Genomic DNA, 21,169 nt, shown 5'->3' with positions numbered 1-21,169 from the left:
CAGATGATCACAGGGTAAAACCTCGTAATTGCGTTTTTTTCTGTAAAATATAATCGATTTTATTTACCAACGTAATCAAGTCTCGTTTAATTATTATTTATATACTTTTATCACATAAAATTGATTATCGAAGCCAAGTTAATTACAAAATATAAAAAAAAGAATATGAAACGACTTATATTCAGAGAGCATAGATTTTTTAACAAGCTGCCTCACTTGAGAACCTTTGACAGGTACATTACAGAAAATATGGTGACGTTATTGATGTGGGATAAAAATCTATAAGGGACCATTGTTCACTGAATTCATTATTCTGGTCTAACTTAATTGTTGCAAGGTACTTGAACACAGAGTTAGGATTTTCCTCATTTTAGTAATATCTCTCCGGGGGTAGTTATACAGTTACATTTGTGACTGTTTGTAACTGTGAAGGATTAAATTGTAAATGTTGAAGACTAGATCCAAATCTTACTGTCAATCAATGAAATTAAAGTAAAAATAAAATCAATAGTAGTTCGTAAGTGTTTACCGAAATTGTTTGTACAAATGATGTTTAATAGGTTAAAATAAACGACCCCCTCCACAGAAAAAAATAAAATAAAAACTATATAAATTCAGAAACAAGTAAATCGATGTGGATATCTTTTAAATCAAATATAATATATATTTAGGGAAGCATGGCTTCATGTAATGTAGATTCAAGTCCATTCCACTCATGCGCCCTGGAAGTAGGGTGGGGTGACAAGGGGGAGAGGTTGTTGAATTTTAAAAGAATATATAAAGCAAAAAAAAAAAAATCTTCTTTGCAAGAACTAGATAGAAAGCTAGCAGCTTCAAGAAGCGTAAATTCTAGTATGTTCAAATAATGAATTGATATCCGGGGGTAGGGAAAGCAATTATTTTGGGTTTTTACATATTGATAAGTGAAGGTAAATCTTTCACTATTTCTTTTAAAAAAGTATCGGGGCTTAACCAGAAAATTTAAAGAATAATGTTGAAACATCTGCAGGGAGTGTATATTCAATTTTGTTAATCATGACCCCAACCTGCAATACGGTGGAATCATGGACATTTAATTAAAAAAAATATTAAATGTATATCATGCTACCTATCATAATCAATTAATTTTATGCTGATTCGGGAAACTCTTTTAAAGTGTAATGCGCCGCCTTAAATCAAAATATTTACAAATGTATGCTGTGCATTTAGCTTACACGTGCATAACTACAACCATCTCAGGATGAAACTGAATAGGTGCGAACCGTGCATAGGTGCGAAACATCCCGGTACCGAGTAATTTTCGCGGCAATATGGCTGAAAACGAAAACATGGAGAAGGCTGCGCTACACAAGGCCATTTTCATGGCATTACCTCATTTACAAAAAATAAAATTTGCAGTCTTGGAAGTTAAGAATTGTAATGCAACGGAAAGTAAACTTTTTTCTGATGTAGATTGTAAGTTTGACATGATAAAGACGGAGAGGGAAGAAGAAGAGTTGAAAAATGAAGTGAGACCGTTAACCGTGAACTTCACAACCTTGTTCCGTCCTGGACTCGAACTTTTAACCGCTTGTCAGGATGAAAATATAGTGATGGAAGCATTAGTTCTCCTTAACGACTATTTTCAAAATATAGGTGAGAATGTTTTGTTGAAAAAAATCATGGCCTGGGCTTTGTTTACAGACCGATAGTTAAAGCCTTTATCTTGTTCTTGAAACATTTCAGGTTTTCACGAAGAAAGTCTAATCAAAGTGTTTTGTGACAAAGGGTCTGAGAAAGAAGATATTACTGTTGCATATGCAGAACACTTCCTTGGAAAGCTTGCTCCTGGGAAATCATATATTATTGATGATGAAGCAGAAAAGAAAGGATTAAAATGCAAATGTGGATACAATGTTGATCCAAACTTAGGCAGTACAGGCATTGGTATGATTAAATTTTTTATATGAAAAAAAAAGAAATAAAGTAGCATATTTGTTTGCTAGGTGCGTTCAGGGACATAAATAACTGTTATTTATGTCTCTAGTGCATTTTAGTTCCCTTGAAAACCAAATCTGCATTATATAAAAAAGCTTTCAACTGGCCAGAATGTATAGTCTACTTTTGTACAAATTTATGGCAGAGATATGACGGACACCATGCTATTGATATATGTATGCTTTTAAAACAATTGATCCTTAGATTCCAGCCAATAAATTGTGCCTTACAAACAGAATTTAAACAGTATAGAGTGGCAGTCTCTATAGTTCAGTTGCTATGTCACAGTATTTCCCCCACCCCCAAAGCAATAATAATAAATTGAATGCATTGTTTATATCATTGGACAAGTGCACCTGTTTTCATACTAACTTCTCAGTAGGCCTATCTAAAGGCCAAAAATATTACTACAGTTAAGTTAACATTCTTTTATACAGATATTAGTCTAGTTTTTAAGTTTTAAAAATTTTTAAACTAAATAAAAGTGTCGGACTCAGAATAAGCTATTGTTATTACAGGTATATCTAACCATTTTGATTTGTATTCTATTACCATGTAGTAAAATTAAATTTGCAGTAAGGAAACTAAGTTTGATTATTTTCAGGTCATGAGGAGGTATGGCACGGCCCCGTTGATATAATATGTTCATCTGATAACTTTGAAGATCAGTGCATTGCGACCTGTGAGAGGGATCTGGTTGTTGCAGATAGTATTACCAGTTCATGTACCCCTTCCAAAAGAATAAAAGAAGATGGTATGTGGCATTCTCCAATCATTTGTTTTTAAGGTGGCTGGATGGTCAACAGATTATCCGTCAGACCTTCCTTAAGATAAACAAGTCCACTTAAAGGTTCTTCATTTATTCAGATGATAAAGGGATTAAAGGATTAAACCCAGGGCTCTACATTAACTTTTTTCCCTACTTGTCCATTTGGACAAGTGACCAAGATATTTACTTGTCTGAACTTCAACTTCATTTGTCCGAAAAAATTTCAATATTTATTAAAGATCAAATATTGCCAACTTGAAAACTACGGTTCTGTATTACTAAAATAAAGTCATTTATTGATTATTCTTGCTATAATTAATAACCTTACTTTTTAAATGGAAACTTAAAGTGTCTTTCCTAAATGCATTTGTTCCATATAACATTAAACATGATTTGTCAGCTGTAGCTTTGTCATGGCCAATAACAAGACATTTCAAATTTAGCATGAGGTTTAGAAATACATGTAACTGTTAAATTGATTTCTCAGCTGTTTTTTAAACTAAGCATGGAAAGTCATCATAGTCTATCAATGATGAATGAAACCTAAAATAAATTACAATTCTTTCCATAATCCTATATCTTTGCTACCTTTTCTTCCTTCCTTTAGAACTGAGATCCACACCTTTACAGTTCTGAAAGTTGTTTGAAATTAGTGAACTTCAATCCCGATCAAGAGTAACTCAATTGCATTGCATTGTTGATGTCGGGATCGAAATTCAAAATAACTAATCGATAAACTTATAACGAGACTACAGAAAAACTTATCTCAAAACTTTTTTTTTTTAAATTTTGGAGACTTCTTTACATAAAAATGCACTTGTCCAGTTGGACAGCAATATTCACTTGTCCGTTTATTTATTTAACTGGTACCAGACAAGCGGACAAGCGTTAATGTCAAGCCCTGAAACCCTGTAATATAATTAATAGATATCAGCATAAAAATGATCAATGTTTACAATAAGTTTCAGCAAAAAAATATACAATCATATTCAAATATATATTCATGAAATACATTACTGCTTAGAGTTCACTAATCAGACTATTTGTAAAGAAGGATAACTCTGATTATAATGCATCATTCTTTCAGTGTCAAGAAGAGTTACTGCCCTTGAACACAATTTACAAAAATATAGAAATACGCTCTATATCAGATATCATTATCAATATTTGATTATGTAAAAACATAAACTTTCAATGTAGCTCCTTTCTGAACATGTACATGTAAAATATAGATGAAGTGTAGGATGATGATGATGATGAAATATGAATAATGCATGACTGTAATTATTGTCATAAAATGCACCCTATTACACTTTAAATTTAAGATATTACTTTTTTTAGCCATACAGTATCATTAAGTAAAGAAGAAATCAAGATATTTTAGCTTTAAAATTTATATATATTTCATTTATCTAGTATTAAGCTCAATGAGATTAATATGGTACATGTATAGATGTATAAAATGGCCACAGCTATCAAGGCTTCTTAAGCTTTTCTAGAGTGTCAATGACCAGGTTATGCATTTATGGTTGTAAGGTGTCCATTTGTCTGTTTGTCTGCAAACAATTTTAAGCCCTCGATTATCCAGATGCAAAAAAAAATAATTTATAAAAACACATACACCTCAAACCAATTTTGAGCTCGCGATTATCCAGATGCTAAAAAATATACCTGATAATATATATTAGATAGTGCCTCATTAAATTTAGTTTATTACCATGTTGAGGTGAGTTTTGTAATATTTGACTACCTAAACCAAGAAACCAAGAAAAAAAATTTATTCAACTAAACTTTATGCTGGGAAAAATATTATTAATACTACATGTACTATTACCAGTAGTATAATAATAATATATTTAATATAATCATATTCTATGTTGATGTAGACTAATGTTCTGTGAGTTTTGTAGCATAAGTCAAATGAACAAATGTGTGCTTGAAGAAATCTGGGGGTGGGGGTGGTCTAAACCTGAACCCACTTGGAAAATTCTAATTTCTTAAATTTACAAACTTACACAGCAGAGACATTCAATGGACCCCCCCCCCTTTCAAAATTTTTTTTTTTTTTGGATCCATGCATGCTTTGAGAAGCTGATTATCCCTAAGCTTATGTTAATATCCTTTACATCAGGACAGTTACAATGATACAGGGAACTAACAGGGGACTCAGGGGCACGTTGATTTGTGCAGGATGGAGTTCCTCAAGCTGGAGTTGGAACTCTAGTTGAGAGTGCTGTTCTTAGGCCTATGAGAATGTGAACATTTTCGCTTACTTATAAAAAAAAAAGGGGGGGGGGGGTTTAACTGTCAAGTGTAAACTTATATTATCCAAGGGGTAAATAGTAAAAAATTATGCAATTGTTATTTCAGGTGGTGAGGAAGACTGTACAGGAGGAAAAACAATGACAGAAGTGAAAGTAAAAGCTGTAGGAACAAGTGAACGGGCCCTAGCCCAGACTATTGTATTTTCCTTACTTCAGAGACAGCGACATCCTAATTTTCGTACCTCTTTGACACCAAATATTCTATTTTCACCAGATTTTATTCAGATTATCATGTATGATGCAGTGAATGATGTTTTACTGTGCAGCAATTTTATTGATTTATTTAATGTGAATGCCGATGGTCATCTCTCCAGTGAAGCCGTTGTCACTCTATGGCTTGTTTTACATTATAGAATATTCTGTTGTGGATTGCATTTCAAAGATAATGTTGAAGCTGAGATTTTTAAATCAAATTTTCATAGCCTGACCAAGGAAAAGTGGAATGTTTATACGAAGCATTTAAAAAGCTGTGTTCCGTGTTTTCCAGTTATAGACAAAGAAATTAAAGTTGATACATGGAACAGAAAAGTCCTTCAAGGAACAGAGTATTGCAAAGGCATGAGGAAGAAAAAAACCCAATGAAAAGTCTTGATGCTACTCCTTATAGGTACAAATCAATTTTTATGCCAATGTCAACTCTCAGTTACAATTCTTAGATATTAAAAATATTGTTATGCTATTGTGTAAACAGGGCTTTCATTTGTCAACATATAAAAAAAATATAGTGTTATTCTTAAAACTACATGTTATTATTTTTTTTTTAAGTTCATCTAAGTCGAAGGCTCAAGTGAGCTTTTCTAATTACAATTTGTCACTTGTCGTTGTTGTCATCGTAAACTTTTCACAGTTTTATTGTCTTCTACAGAACCACTATACCAATTTCAACCAAACTTGGCACAAAGCACCTCTGGGGGAAGGGCTTTTAAGTTTATTCAAATAAAGGACCAGGTCCCCTTTCAAGGGGAGATAATTGTAAACTATTAAAAATTTGTTGGTATTTTTCAAAAATCTTCTCAAAAATCAGTCGGCCAGAAAAGCTGTAACTTGAATGGAAGCTTCCTCAGATAGTGTAGATTCAAGTTTGTTCAAAACATGACCCTTGGGATTAGGTTGGAGTCACATTGGGGGTTGAATTTTTACTTTAGAATATATAAAGAAAAGTCTTCAAAATCTTTTTCTCAAAAACCATTTGGCCTAACAAACAGGCTTGTATGGTAGCATCCTTAGGTAGTGTAGATTCAAATTTGTTCAAATCATGATCCCAGGGCTAGGGTTGGGCCATGGTGGGGGGGGGGTCAATTTTTTACATAGAACATTACAGAGAAAAATCAAAAACCAATTGGCCACAAAAGTTGTAAATTGTTTAGAAGTATCCTCATGTAGTGTAGATACAAATTTGTTCAAATCATGATCCCTGGGGGTATGGTAGGGTAGGACTACAATGTGGGTCAAATTCTTACATACATTTATAGATAGAAAAATCTTTAAAAATCTTCATGTCAAAAACAATTGCAAAACAAATAGAAGCTTGTGTGTTAGCATCCTCAGGTAGTGTAGATTTAGGTTTGCATGTTCAAATTATGATCCTCAGGGGTAGGGTGGAGCCACAAGGGGGGAGGGAGGAATTTTTACATATATATATATATACCGGGTATAAAAAAAATCTTCTTAAAAACCAATCAGTTAGACAAGCTGTAACTTGTGCATCCTTATGAAGTGTAGATTCAAGTTTATTTGAATCATGAACCCGGGAGTAGAATGAAGCCACAATGAGGTGGGTGGGTGGGTGGGGGGGGGGGGGGGGTCGAATTTTTGCCTAGGAAATAAATTTGATTTTCTCAAAAACTCAAATTATATAATATGTGGTACATGTATTACTTATATGCGAGTATCTTGACATTTGTTGATTCTCACTTGTTATACTTTGGCTCTTGGACAATTCTTGGCTGCACAAGGGGTTCAATTTAAACATATTTTATGGAGTAATCAAATGGATTGGGCAATAGGCAAAGCCTATATAAACCCTCTCCAAAATACAAAGTCAAGAAGTGGTGTTATAAAATAATCATAGAATATAGTATATAGTATGTAGTATAATTTACCAGTTTACAGAGTGATAAATTATTGATATATTTGTATACAAGACAAAGGATAATTGGATAATAAATAATAAGCTTGACTTTTGTCATATGATGATAAATTAACTTGTTGTTTAACATATACACAACTGTACACGAACACATTCATTCCTACATTTATAAACCCATCACCTCATTCATTCATACCGACAGACAGACATAGAATATTGGAGTCATGATCCAGCCCATTTGAAGAAAAAAAAAAGAAAAAAGAAAAAAAAAAAAAAAAAAAAAAATTCAAAAACGCTTAGAAGCTATAATATAACTATGAACATAAGAAACAATTTTACAATTTAAGTTGTATGAAAATTCAGAACTACCATAAAGAATATAGTTAATATGAAAAGGGACACTAATATCATTAAATTGATTAAAAAGTTTAACTCTTTGTTGAGTGTATCTTGGACACTCAAGAAAAAAATGTATATTACCTTCAGATTCAGACCCACAGTTTGTACATTGACTATCAGCAATTAAAAAATCCTTAAATAAATGAGCATTTAAATTGCTAGCTTTATTCCGTAATTGACATAAAATAACATTTTCTTTCCTATTGCCAAAGCTGTAGTGTTTGCATGTTTTGGGTATATTTTGGTTTTTGAGTTTTGACTTAAAAATAGACAAAGATGATGAATGTTTTATTTCTGCATCAAGATTATTCCATAATTTGATTGTAGACGGAATAAAGCTATTGTAATAAGAAGTAGTCCGACATAGTGGCAGAGAGTAAAAATTGCCATTAGACCTAAGATTATATGCATGTTCAGTTGGAAAGTATGGTTGAATTAAGTCTAACAAGTACTGCGGTGCTAAACCATGAATTATTTTGTAGAAAAGAATAAGCTTATGGTTATCCCTTCGAGAATGAAGGGTTTCCCAACCAAGTTCGCTATATAAAATACTTCTAGATGAGTTAACTCTCAACCCTGTTATTATTCTGGCTGCTTCTATTTGCACTTTTTCAAGCAATTCAGAGTTTTCTTTGGTACAGTTCCCCCACATAACATCACCATATTCCAGTATAGGTCTGATAAAAGCCATGTATATTTTAACCAGTGTTTCTCTATCAATTGTATGCTTGAGCAATCTTAATATATTCAACCTTTTGCATTCTTTTTCATAAATACCATTAATATGATTGGACCAACCACCATCGGACTGTAGATGCAAGCCTAAGTGTACATGACTTTTTTTATTGTTTATGATTTCACCATTATATCCAAACAGAATTGCAGGATAGTTTATATTTTTTCTCGTAAAGTCAACATTTACAGTTTTATTTGCATTAAAATCTACAGCCCATGTGTTGGACCAAATTTTTATTATGTCAAGGTCATTAGTAATTGATAAAGTTTGTTGTATGACATCATCATCAATAATAGCAAATAGAGAAGTATCATCTGCAAATAATCTAATATTGTTTGAAATGCCATTAGTAATGTCATTAATGTAAAGTAGGAATAGGAAAGGACCAAGTACCGAACCCTGAGGAACCCCAGCATCTAACATCTGAAATGTAGATGTAAATCCTTCTAATGTTACTCTTTGTTGTCTAAGAGTCAAATAATCTTCTATCCAGCCTAATATGTTACCCCCAAAACCTAGCCCCTTAAGTTTATGGATAAGACCAAGATGCCAAACTCTATCAAATGCTTTAGAAATGTCACAGAAGATAAAACGAATATCTTTTCCTCTATCTAAACTTGATATAATTTTATCATAAATTTCTACTAGTTGGTTTACAGTTGAATCTCCAGGCTGGAACCCTGACTGAAATTTTGTAAGTAGCTCATTGTCTTTAATGTAATTAAACATATATTTGAACAATACTTTTTAGCTCACCGAAACAAAGTCAGGGGGAGCTTATGCTATACCCTCGGCGTCGGCGTCCGGACCTGGTTAAAGTTTTTGTTGCAGGTCCTGTATCTAAGCTATTACTTGTTCTATCTTCACCAAACTTGCATGGATGATGCATCTGGACCTACTTATGGACTTGAAAGACTTGGATGTTGAATCTGAGTCCTAAATTTCAGATGCTGAAGGAGGTTAAGGTTGTTGGACCAGGTTAAAGTTTTTGTTGCAGGTGCCCTTTGATAGCAATATCTAAGTTACTGCAGGTCCGTACTTCACCAAACTTGCATGGATGGTGTGTCTTATGATACTGATGCACCAGACAGGCTTGAGTGCTGAATCTGAGCTATAGGTTTCGGATGCTGGAGGAGGTTAAGGTTTTTGTTGCAGGTGCCCTTTGATAGCAATATTATAAGTTACTGCTCGTCCGTACTTCACCAAACTTGCATTGATGGTGTGTCTTATGATACTGATGCACCAGGCAGGCTTGGATGCTGAATCTGAGCTATAGGTTACAGATGCTGAAGGAGGTTAAGGTTTTTAGAGCTGGTTGAAGTTTTTGTTGCAGGTGCCCTCTGATGATTATATCTTAGTTACTACTTGTCCTAACTTCACCAGACTTCCATGGATGGTGCGTCTTATGAAACTGATGCACCAGACAGGCTTGAATGCTGAATCTGAGCCATAGGTTTCGGATGCTGGAGGAGGTTAAGGTTTTTAGAGCTGGTTAAAGTTTTTGAAACAGGTGCCCTCTGATGATTATATCTTAGTTATTACTTGTCCTAACTACACCAGACTTCCATGGATGGTGCATCTTATGATACCGATGCACCTGACTGGCTTGAATGCTGAGTCTGAGCCATAGGTTTCAGATGCTGGATATGGTTAAGTTTTTTGGAACAGGTCACATGTTTAATAGATAATAGTACTTTTTCAAACTCGCATAGTTGATTAAACTGTAATATGAATGAATCACAGAGGAAGCTTCAGATGCAGAGCTTAATCTCCATTATCAAGGATGGTAAAAAATATATCTTAGTTATTACAGGTCCTAACTTCACCAAACTTGAATGGATGGTGTGTCTTATGATACAGATGCACCTGACAGGCATGGGTGTTGAATCTGAGCCATAGGTTGCAGATGCTGGAGCAGGTTAAGGTTTTAATTGCTAGTGCCCTCTGATGATGATATCTTAGTTATTACTGGTCTGAACTTCACCAAACTTGCATGGAGATGCGTCTTATGTATACTGATGCACCTGACAGGCTTGGATGCTGAATCTGAGCCATAGGTTTCGGATGCTGGATGAGGTTTACTTTTTTGGGAACAGGTTACATGTTTTATAGATGATATCTTGCATAGTTGATTTAACTATATTATAAATGAAACACAGAGGTTGCTTCAGATGCAGAGCCTGATCTCCATTATCAAGGATGCTAAAAAAATCTCCTACCTCACTCAAACCTGCTCGATACATAGATGTGTTTGTTAATAAATGATATAACATGATTCCTATGATATAGTATTGTATGGTATAAAACAATATTGTTTAATATGATACAATATAATATCATATGTAATATTATAAAAAGTTATATGATACGATATGATATTGTATTATTTTTTTTGATATTTTATGTTATGATATTGTAACATGATATCATTATAGAATTGTATATTATGATACAATATTGTATAATATTATATTGTATTATTCATTTATTATTTTATCACATGATACTATTACATAAGATATTGCAAAATATAATATTGTATCCTATGATATAATATTGTATATTCTATAATATTGTATCATACGATATTGTATTATATGATATTAGTTTCTGTAATTTAGAATTATATCACATGAAATTGTATAATATGATACTGTAATATTATATAATATCGTATCATACGATATTGTATAATATGATATATTATCACATCACATGAAATGTATTGTATGATATTGTAAAATATATTGTATCATATTGTTTTATATATTATGATATTGTATTATGTGATCAAATACAATATAACACAATACAATGTCATATCATACGTTACAATATCATATCTCATCATTGTTTATTATGGTATTTTATTGTATTATATGATATATGTTGTAAATATGATAGGATGCAATATTTAATTTTATATTATTGTATTGATTAATATATGAACATATGATTATCATACAATTTTTTAACAGATGATATATGATATTGTGTCAACAGAATCCATGAATATCCAAGATCATAAAGTATGATTTTCATTTAATATGATAAAGGTGGTCTCATAAAGGTGAAGTCCCATAAGGGTGATGTCTCGTCTCGGTGAGCTTTGTAATCTGTGATTACCTATGTTTCCATAATCTTACACAATGAGCTTGTTAAGGAAATAGGTCTATAATTATTAAGACTATCAGCACTACCCTTGTTCTTAAACACAGGTGTAACATTAGCTTGTTTCCAAATATATGGTAGACATTTTTTAGTAAGAGATAGATTGAATAGTGTGGTTAGAGGTTTATATATAGAAGAAGAAGTTGCTTTGAGAATTCTTGGAGAAATACCATCTGGTCCTGGAGGTTTAGTTACATTAAGTATTTTTGATTGGTCAATAACATCTTGCTCAGTTATTATTATATCATTAAATTCAAAATCAGGGGGTCCAGGTCCATGCTCAGGAAGCTCTGGGACATTATTAAGACTTGAAATGCTTGAGAAAAAAGAGTTAAATTCATTGGCCTTGTCAATGGGATGAACAAGTATTCTACCATCCTGACATACAATTGAAGGAGGAGAAGGATTTTGTTTCTTTAGCCGAGTCACAGATTTAGCAATGCGCCACCATTTACCAGGCGGAATAGATTTGTCAACAAGTTGGTTAGCAAGTTTAATTTTATAATTTCTTTGGGCATTGCGGAGTAAGCTTATTATTTCATTACGAATGGATCTAAACTGTTGCCAATGTTGTGGGTTATTGGTGCGTACAGCTTTTTTATGTATTCTTTTTCTTTGTCGCATTCGTTTGCGGATGGCAGTAGTTATATAAGGCTTATCAGAAGGTCGAATAGTAACAGTTTTGGTTGGTACATGCTTTTCAATAAGTTTTGAGTATTTTTCAGTAAAATTATTATATATATCATTAATGTTTTCTGTATTGAATACTTCTTCATCCCAATTGACAAGCGTCAAATCAGCATTTAAGCCCTGGTAGTTAGCAAGGTTATAATTTTTTATCACACGTTTATAAGCTTTTTGTTTTGGGGTCTTAAATGATAAATGGATAGTAACAGGGGAATGTGAACTACATATGGGTTCATCTACAATAACATTTTCAATACAATGCACATCATTAGTAAGGGCAAGATCTATACAAGAATATGAACCACTGTTTACTATAAAGTTAGTTGGTTTGTCAACAACATTGTAAATATTTAAACACTGTAAGAGTGTTTTAAAAGTATTATTACCTGATGCAAGCATATTAACATTAAAATCACCAACCAAAAATAGCTTATATTCAGTATCTAGTGCTTGCTCCATGGTTGCTGAAAATTTTTTCCAATAATCAGCACAAGATTGAGGAGGTCTATATATGACTCCTACTAAAAATTTATCACTGGAGGTATGAATTTCACACCAAAAAATTTCAATATCAGAACAGCATAGATCATTTCTAATAACATACTTGAAATGTTTAGAGATATATAAAGCCACCCCACCACCAAATCTATTTCTGTCCTTTCTAAGTGGGGGGTGGTAACCATTCAAAAGCAAAGATTCATCACAAATACTATCATCTAAGTGTGTTTCTGTTATTGCAATTATGTCATTACCAGATAGCTCATTGCTAATTGTATCAATCTTTGGTAGTAAACTACAGACATTGTTATGTACAATACTAACATTTTTTCTATGCACATGTTGTTGAGGTCCTGGATTGGTTTCAACACAACCACAAAGTAGTAATATATTTTTGACCAGTAAAAGAAAATGATGATTACTAAAGTAATATTTAGGTAAAAGACAGAAGTAACACGTACAAAAAACACAGGTACCTTTTCTCGAGAGTTGCACACTTCGAATATACAAAACATCACTGTTGTGCTTGAGAAAAACAAAATTAGATCGGACTGGATCAGAAACAAGCGAAAAAGAAAAACACAGGGCAAAAAGCCAATCAAAATGTAAACAAAATTTGTAGAATGGCTTAATACAAATAAACAACAAAAAAAGAAAAAGCAAATATAAACACGTCATGCTATACTTTCAAAAGGGGTTCAAAACTTGACGTATGTTTATATTTACATGCATAGTTGATCTTCTTGAGAACTGCAATGCCAAGTATGTATGAAATCATCTAGTTACAGAAGGGACTCAATGTTAAGCATAAGACTATCTGAAGAAAAAAAATTGAAAACATAAAGGATCTGTTTTAACATTGTTCAGATATTTTGTATATGTCTCCATAAAGCTGATTTTTTCATGGCTGTCGTTGCGCAGATTAGCGATGTGGGCTATGGGCTTCTTGTTTTAAATTGGAATAAAGTATTATGAATATGTCTGAAATAAATATTGCTATTAAAAAAATACGAAAAAGCATTTTTGGTGCCATGTGCGACCAAGATGTAGTGGGCATGGTTATTCCAGACATTGGATTTTGAGGGCATAACCCTATCCTTAAGAATCTTGTGTACGTATGTACCTGAGTAGCAGAGTTCCTAGTTTCGGCGCCTAGTATAGAACCTATTATAACAGAATGTTAGGGTTACTTTGCAACTTGGCGCCAAAATAAGGTGTTTATCAGTCCCACTTTAGGGCATGGGAATTGGGCGGAACAACCGTACCCAGTGTAATCTGGTCTCACCTGGCACTACCCAAGGTTACCGTAGTTTCTGCGCTGATCTACAGCTAATTCTGATGCCAAGGCTTTTAAGTAAACCATAGATTGTTAAATACTAAGCGCAAAGTCGGAGTTGTGACAATGAAAATTCTATTGCTAACGGTTGCCTCTTCAAAGTACCTTGTCCCAAATTTGGGCCAATAAACAAGGATATTTGGCGCCAAGCTGCCCAACTTTGGATCTGGGGACTTTGAGGTATCAACAAGAATCCAGTGGTACACTCCCACTTGGGCGCTAGTCTCCAAACTTTAAAAGTACCTAACAGTTACCTAGAGCTCTGACGTCAAAAATCAGTCCCACTTTGGGACCGAGGACCCTAAAGAAACAAATGTACCCACTATAACCCATCTAAACTAAATGGTACTTCTCCGTGTTTGAACCGGGCGTTATTTTCTGGCCTCAAAGTTGGCCTGGCCTCAAATTTTGGCCTGGCCTCAAATTTGGCCTCTACCAAAATTTTTGGCCTCAAATTTATTTTTATATTTTCTTTATATATTTGATGATTTTATTTATTTATTTTCAATGCACATTAAACATCCCACTTGGTCACCTTAGTGTCTTATAGTGATAGTTTATTAAAAATAATAGTTACAATTGAAAATATAGTGCCAACAATGCATATTTATGACTACAGGTATGTCGAGTAATCCACTCTAATAGATTTTTATTCAGTCTTTTTTTAATTCTTAATTAAGAACTTAAGAATGTGATTTTGCCCTGCCATAGTATAACCATGGCATTATTATGCAATGTACTTAGATCAAACTGCTCTCAGGATTCGAGAATATCTAGGTAACTTTTCTTTTACCAACGATTTGTTTGAACAAAAAAAAATAATGGAAGAGGCCAATATTTGTTCTAACTAACATCAAAGGTAATAAATGTTTTGCTTTGTTCAGATTCTGATAATGACATATTCTCTTTTGAGAAGTGGACAGGCATAGCCTATTCTCTTTTGAGAAGTGGACAGGTATTCTCTTTTGAGAAGTGGACAGGCATAGCCTACATCCACATGGATGTAGGCGATTCTTACTTTTATAGTTAATCGCTTTTGTATTGACATCATCTATTCCTTAACAATAGTAAGATCAATGCTGTACCTGCATGTGTGTTTTTGTGTGTGTCATAGGTATTTTTTGTGTGTTTAGACATCGATTAAATTAATTAAACTTGAACAACGGTCACTTATCATATTTTTTCATATGATTATTCCTTTAAATATTAAAAACCCATTGAAAATATTTTTAAATGAAATCAATAAAAAATCAATCCAAGTCTAAGAAAATAAGAAAAAAAAATTTTAAAATAAGAGGCCAAAAATTTTTGAAGAGGCCAAACTTGAGGCCAGGCCGATTATTCAAGCCACAACATGAATGAAAAATCTTTAGCAGCGTTTTCACTAGACACATTTCCTCCATATGTGTCAGCAAATGCAATAATTAAATATTAACATGATATTTTCTCTTCAAACTTTTAGCATGTACATGTACTTCCTAGAGGCAGTAAGTTAAACAAAGGCGCTACATATAGAACGTTTTTGCAATATTCGTTCTTTTTAAAAAAAAATAATGAAATTGTTCATGACCAAATTGATGTTTGAAATCAAATTCATGAATATGGATGTCAATTTTTATGTAAATGTGCTTTTATGCAAGTTACATTGTAACATAAAATAAATGTAAATATCAATTGCGAGTAGATATGTTTTATTTCTTTAATTGTCAATTGCCTTCGCAGGAATAGTGATATAGACTATAGCAATTAAGCAATTATCTCGCCTGGTCAAATTCCCGTTTCGCACACATTTTTGCGATACCTAATTTTCAAATGTGTGCAAAACGGGAATAAACCGTTCCAAACCTTTATTATTCAATTCAATTATTTGTCCCATTTGAAATTAGCCTTGCAGGGGTATTAGTCCCATTAGAATAGTTCTAGTTAATTCTTAAGGTTCCTTGACACATCAAAATTTTATTTTATGTATCGATAGAGAATCTTTTTTGAAACATGATTCCACAAAACAGAGATCAATATCGGCTTTCAGTTATTTTATACGAATTTTTTTGTATTTTTTTAGTGAAATAGGAAAAACTGTTTGGCAGACAAACAGAATATATTAGAGCTTTAAACTTGTTGTCAATTAATGTGTAATATAATTATAAATAAATTCATGCCAAAGATCGTTTGGTGAAGTGTTTAATTTTTTAATTAAAAAAATATTTCTGAAAATCAAAATTGTAATTCTTTAATATCTTTTTAATCTATGGATAAAATTTTAAAAATAACATATAGTCACATAAACTATTTACTAAACAATGATATTTTACAAAGAAATTGAAATGAAAATGCGAAATTTTGTATCAAATTTTAACCGATCCCGATTGAAAAAAAAACTGATCCCGATCAGAATTATTTTAAAATTGAAATTTTACAAATAAACTGCAGTTTTTTTCTAAGTAATTGATATAAATTATAAAGTTAGTAAATGACGAAACCATTTTACAGCTAAACAACCTGAAAATTTTGCAAAATTCTGATTCATTCTAACTTTATGTGATTTCGTTCGGGATCAGTTTAATTACAATCGGGATCGGTTCGATTTTAAAATTTTCCATTTTTTCTTTAATTTAACTATTTGGTTTCAATTTCTTGCTGAAATATGATTGTACAGCAATTGTTAAATGCGAGTAACAGTTTATCTGCAGTTTTCATCCATAGATTTAAAAAATATCTACAATCCTTTTTTTTCATTTTCATAAATATTTTATTTACAAAAATATTTCAAAGTTTATCTGGCCGTTTTTGATATATATTTATAGATAATTGTATTGTGTATTAATTGATAACAAATTTTTAGCTCTAATATATCTTGTTCGCAGCTAAAACGATGTTTCCGGTTTCTATCAAAAAATACAAAAAAATCATATAAAATAATCAGAGGCCGATATAGATGTCATTTTTGTATAATCATTTCTCAAAAATGATTCTTCATCGATCCATCAAATAATGCATTGGTATGTAGAGCCTCGGACTTTTGGCTGTATGCAGATGAGGTATGAGGGTGAACCCATGGCTCAAATTAATTGATATTTAAGTCTTCTAATCGGAATTTCCATTTAATCAAGCGAATAAGCTCTAAGAAATTATTTAGAGCTAACAAATTATTTTAAGGTTTATTTCAGTGAAACTTTACATTAAAACAGATAACATTTATACACAAAAACATTGTGTCGTTTTTGGCAACAAAGACTATAGTTTACTGAAACTTTACACGGAAAAGACCAAGCAGATTTTTTATGCTTTATTATTAGTTTGTGTATCATAAAACGTTTTGTTAGATAGATATCGGTAATAGATTAACGACCTTGAATTAAAGATAATATTAGGCTAAAGCTTTGTCCATAGAAAAGAATGCAGATTAGCCTATAAATACTGGATCTATATGACATGAAGATTTATTGTTCACAAAGTTGTATATTCTGATAAAGCAAATATCAAGAAATAGGTGTTCATTTTTCAGCTGCAGAGACAGGTTAACAATTTTTTTTTCAACATTTGATTTATCTAATTGAAATAGTTGAGTTAAAGTTTGTCCTAATCCTCTTCCTCGGTCTCATCGTCCTCTTCCTCGCTCTCATCGTCCTCTTCCTCGCTTTCATCGTCATCATCTGAAAAATCATAATCCTCCTCCCTTTCTTCTTTATCTGGGTCCCCTTCTGATACCCTTTGTCATCGTCACTTAAAACCTTCAATTTGGAATCCAACTCTACAAAACAGAGCGATAAATGTGAAGTTAAAACGCAACCCCTGTTTATGCTGATATTTGCTTCGAATTCCGTGAAGGATAGTAATTGGCTTTTGTTGTATCAGCTATAGACAGACCTTTGGGTTTGTTTTCGATTTCTAGTTTCTCCAGCTCCTCTCTGTTGTAATCATTCAGCGTGAGTTGTACGACATTGTTGTCTATCTCTGCAAGAAAGCTTTTCCCGTCATTCCCTGGAGTCATTAGACCAAACTGGAAAAGGAAACATCGCATACCAATTCAGTTCACAAAAATAATCCAACTCACCCACCCCCAATGTACAACAAAAGAAACAAACATAAACAAATCACAAGCCGACATTGGTCCACACTTAACTTCAAAGTTTTGTTCAACCTTGATTCTTTCACTTCATGTATATCTTTTTTATAATTGAATAGGTCTATATAACATTTATTTCATGCGATCACTAACACCATTTAAATGTACAAGAATGTGAAAGTTCACTTGTCATTTTTTTGTGAATGACTGGGAAGGTGACCGTTGCCAAAACATACAAAGATGCTTTCAAATATCCGCTTCACAACTTGTATTCTATGTTCGTAAGGAAGAAAGCTATTATTTTACAATACATGTTTTTGCATTTCTTGAACAGACCATGATGATCGTGATTTATTTTTACCCCGTCATGTGATTGATTCGAAAGCTTTAATGAGTTTTCACTGTTAATTTATCTGACCTGAACGTTCCATACTTTGCATCACAACATATGAATTTGTAGAAGAGCGTAAACGTTCAATTCTGTGTTAACTTTTTCATTACGTTACAATGATCATAGCACGCGCTCATCGCTTGTCGTTTGGAATATTGTTAACATAAACTCAGAGTAATGTTAACAATTCTGAACGGTTTGCCTTTTTCAAATGTAAATACAAGTAATAAACATCTGTTTTAAAATTTCACCGGAATATGATCTTTGTTGGTACGTGATTAGATCTTCTGAAAAGCCCTTCGAACGTCACTGAATTTAATCACGTGACCAACCAAGTTCATAGATTCGATCACATGACTAACAATATCCCGGTAAACTTTTTAACTTCCAGTTTATTTCGTAAAATATTATGGCCAATGACATCGTCTTTTTCCTCTCCAACAGTTCAACTCGTGAATCATTAAAATATATTTACCCTCTTACAGCTTCTAGTACATGTATATTATTATTCATACTTTCAAGTTTTAAAATATTCCATTCTCTGACCTGTTTTTTGAAAAGATAAAACGTACGATTTTTTTTTACGGAATAATAGTTCAAAGCTTAATATACTTTTACATATATTAAAATTTTAAGTAGATCTGGCCCCGCCGTTACCAACTATCCTCAAGTTAATACTCAGCCTCAAATCTGAGGTTTGACCTCAAATTTATGCACCTTTCTTTAAAGGATTGGAGTTGAGGAATGAGTTGAGGAATTTGAAAATTTTGGTGAGGGTGGAGCCTGATGGTTTATTTGTTGACCAACCAGACTCCTTTGTATAAATAAATTACCAATAACACCAAACATTTTATGTTACTCACGCACCACAATTTCTGACCGGTAGGTGGCCACGCACTCCCAGCTGTCCACGTCCCAGATCCTCATCATGTTTTCCTCCTCCATGTCACAGTAAGACATCAGGAAAGTACCCCCCGGCGCCATCACTAGATCAGGCACATCAGTGTGGCCGCTCAGCTTCATGTGAAGTTTGCCTTACCATAAATGTATAAATGTTAAATTAATATCAGTTTATTTCAAAGTTTTTGAGCATGTTATTATTTCAGAGTAGTAGTTAAAAGTAAATGTAAATGCAGTTTATCATTGAATCATAGTCCAGACCAAAATTCTATAACGAAGGGTGTAGATTAATTTCCATAGTTTATCTGGATATATCTAATATATATTGTATATATATTGTCTATCAAATTTTCATGGTTAATTATCTGCACCACTGAAATCCCACAGATAAGACCATTTCTATTTTTAGCTCATTATTCATGACATGACATAACATCTGATACAAATACCTTTGATTTGCTGCACAAATATTATTTGATTCATTTTTTGATTTTTAGCTAGGTGATGTAAAATTATAATAAGATAGGTATATAATGTCCAAAACACACAACTTCTCATAGTAGGATATAGAACCTCAAGAAACGTTTCTTAGTTCAAAAAATAGAATTATCAAAAAAGAAAGATAATTTGAGACATTGAAATTTGCCAAGTTTTAAATTCGCCCGCTGATAACGAGGGCGAAAGGGGCAAAAAAAAAAACAACAAATAAATAAGACGGGGGCGATATTTCCCTGTATACTGTATACTTTACTGCAGTACTGACCGAGTTTGAGGTCCCAGAGTCTGATGGCTCCATCCGTGTACCCCACGGCTAGCAGCTCGTCTTTGATCACCTTTTTGCTATTCATTTCCAGATCAATCACTGACTTGCCCTGCTGTTGGTAGGGCTTGAGTTCTTCTTCATCGAAAAGGATCGAACATGTGTCTGTAAAAATAAAGCTTAATGTTCAAATCCGTCTGTGGCAATAATATTTATTGATTTGTTTTCATTGTCAAAAAATAATCATCAAATCTTTTATTTTGTGCTTAAAGGTACCAAGCCTTTGTGAAAAAAAACAAGAGGCCCATGGGGCCACGTCGCTCACCTGAGCAACAATGGGCGTTCAAAAGATATTGTGCAATATGGCCCTTGGTAGAATAACATAAAAATAAATATTGTAAAGTATTCGAATTTTACACTTATTTTTGCATACACGTAATCTTTGACATTGTACCTTCATGAAATACTGTTTTTACACAGAATAAGAAAATCCTATGCAAGATATAGAACTAAATATTTGGTAGGGGCACACTGTTATATAACTTCTAATTCCCTGTATTTTCGTTCTGCCCCCTCCCCCACTTAATAAAGCGATCAAAATATATGAGAGCATATAGGTACATTTTCTTCTTCAACTACTTACTAGTTAATAGTTATTGTATTTCATAAAAAAAATCCTACATGTAAATATGTGAAGAAAATTGCACCTCAATGCGCTCAATTTCTCAAATAAAAAATATTCAACAATTTAATTTGCCTTCTTCATTATAATTAAATGACTGTTGGTTACCTCGCGTAAACTCGTGACTTTTATAACTTTACTCACATTTGATTGATGAATACACTGGAATGAAAAATCCTGTCACGTGACATGTTAAAGAGCTATAAAAATCAATGTTACCGTATTGACAGGCACATCACTCTAATTTACTATGGCCCACCGATTATTTTCATTTTTATCAAAGAAAACCAAAAACAAATGGCTATAAACCAGGATAATTTTCCGCTGTAATATTTTCTTAGGAATAGCGATAATTCTTTTATCCCCGCAACAGAAATGTGTCAG

At 32.8% G+C, this 21,169-nt stretch overlaps 2 protein-coding genes across 3 annotated transcripts in view; one reads left to right on the top strand and one right to left on the bottom strand.

Annotated features, from left to right (window-relative positions):
- The first annotated feature begins 1,304 nt into the window (after window positions 1-1,304).
- The window catches only part of LOC128161572 (uncharacterized), a 22,823-nt gene continuing 2,958 nt past the window's right edge, over window positions 1,305-21,169 (top strand). The window contains exons 1-4 of one of the 2 annotated variants that reach the window (XM_052824885.1): window positions 1,305-1,635; window positions 1,726-1,926; window positions 2,582-2,731; window positions 5,117-5,677. In XM_052824885.1, the coding sequence (XP_052680845.1) occupies window positions 1,311-1,635; window positions 1,726-1,926; window positions 2,582-2,731; window positions 5,117-5,652 (1,212 nt within the window). In that variant the 5' untranslated portion in view covers window positions 1,305-1,310 and the 3' untranslated portion in view covers window positions 5,653-5,677. Of the gene's footprint in view, window positions 1,636-1,725; window positions 1,927-2,581; window positions 2,732-5,116; window positions 6,681-21,169 lie in introns of those variants that run through there. The other variant, XM_052824884.1, reaches the window with a different exon arrangement.
- LOC128161568 (NACHT domain- and WD repeat-containing protein 1-like) overlaps window positions 17,402-21,169 on the bottom strand; it is a 25,550-nt gene continuing 21,782 nt past the window's right edge. Inside the window, 5 exon segments of the mRNA XM_052824879.1 lie at window positions 17,402-17,699; window positions 17,702-17,737; window positions 17,854-17,986; window positions 19,311-19,477; window positions 20,107-20,268. Of these exon segments, the coding sequence (XP_052680839.1) occupies window positions 17,566-17,699; window positions 17,702-17,737; window positions 17,854-17,986; window positions 19,311-19,477; window positions 20,107-20,268 (632 nt within the window). The 3' untranslated portion in view covers window positions 17,402-17,565.

The sequence above is a fragment of the Crassostrea angulata genome, chromosome 8, assembly GCF_025612915.1.
Source record: "Crassostrea angulata isolate pt1a10 chromosome 8, ASM2561291v2, whole genome shotgun sequence".
Classification (NCBI taxonomy): Eukaryota; Metazoa; Mollusca; class Bivalvia; order Ostreida; family Ostreidae; genus Magallana; species Magallana angulata.
The sequence above is the reverse complement of the archived record's forward strand: the minus strand, read 5'-3'. Positions and strand labels throughout refer to the sequence as shown.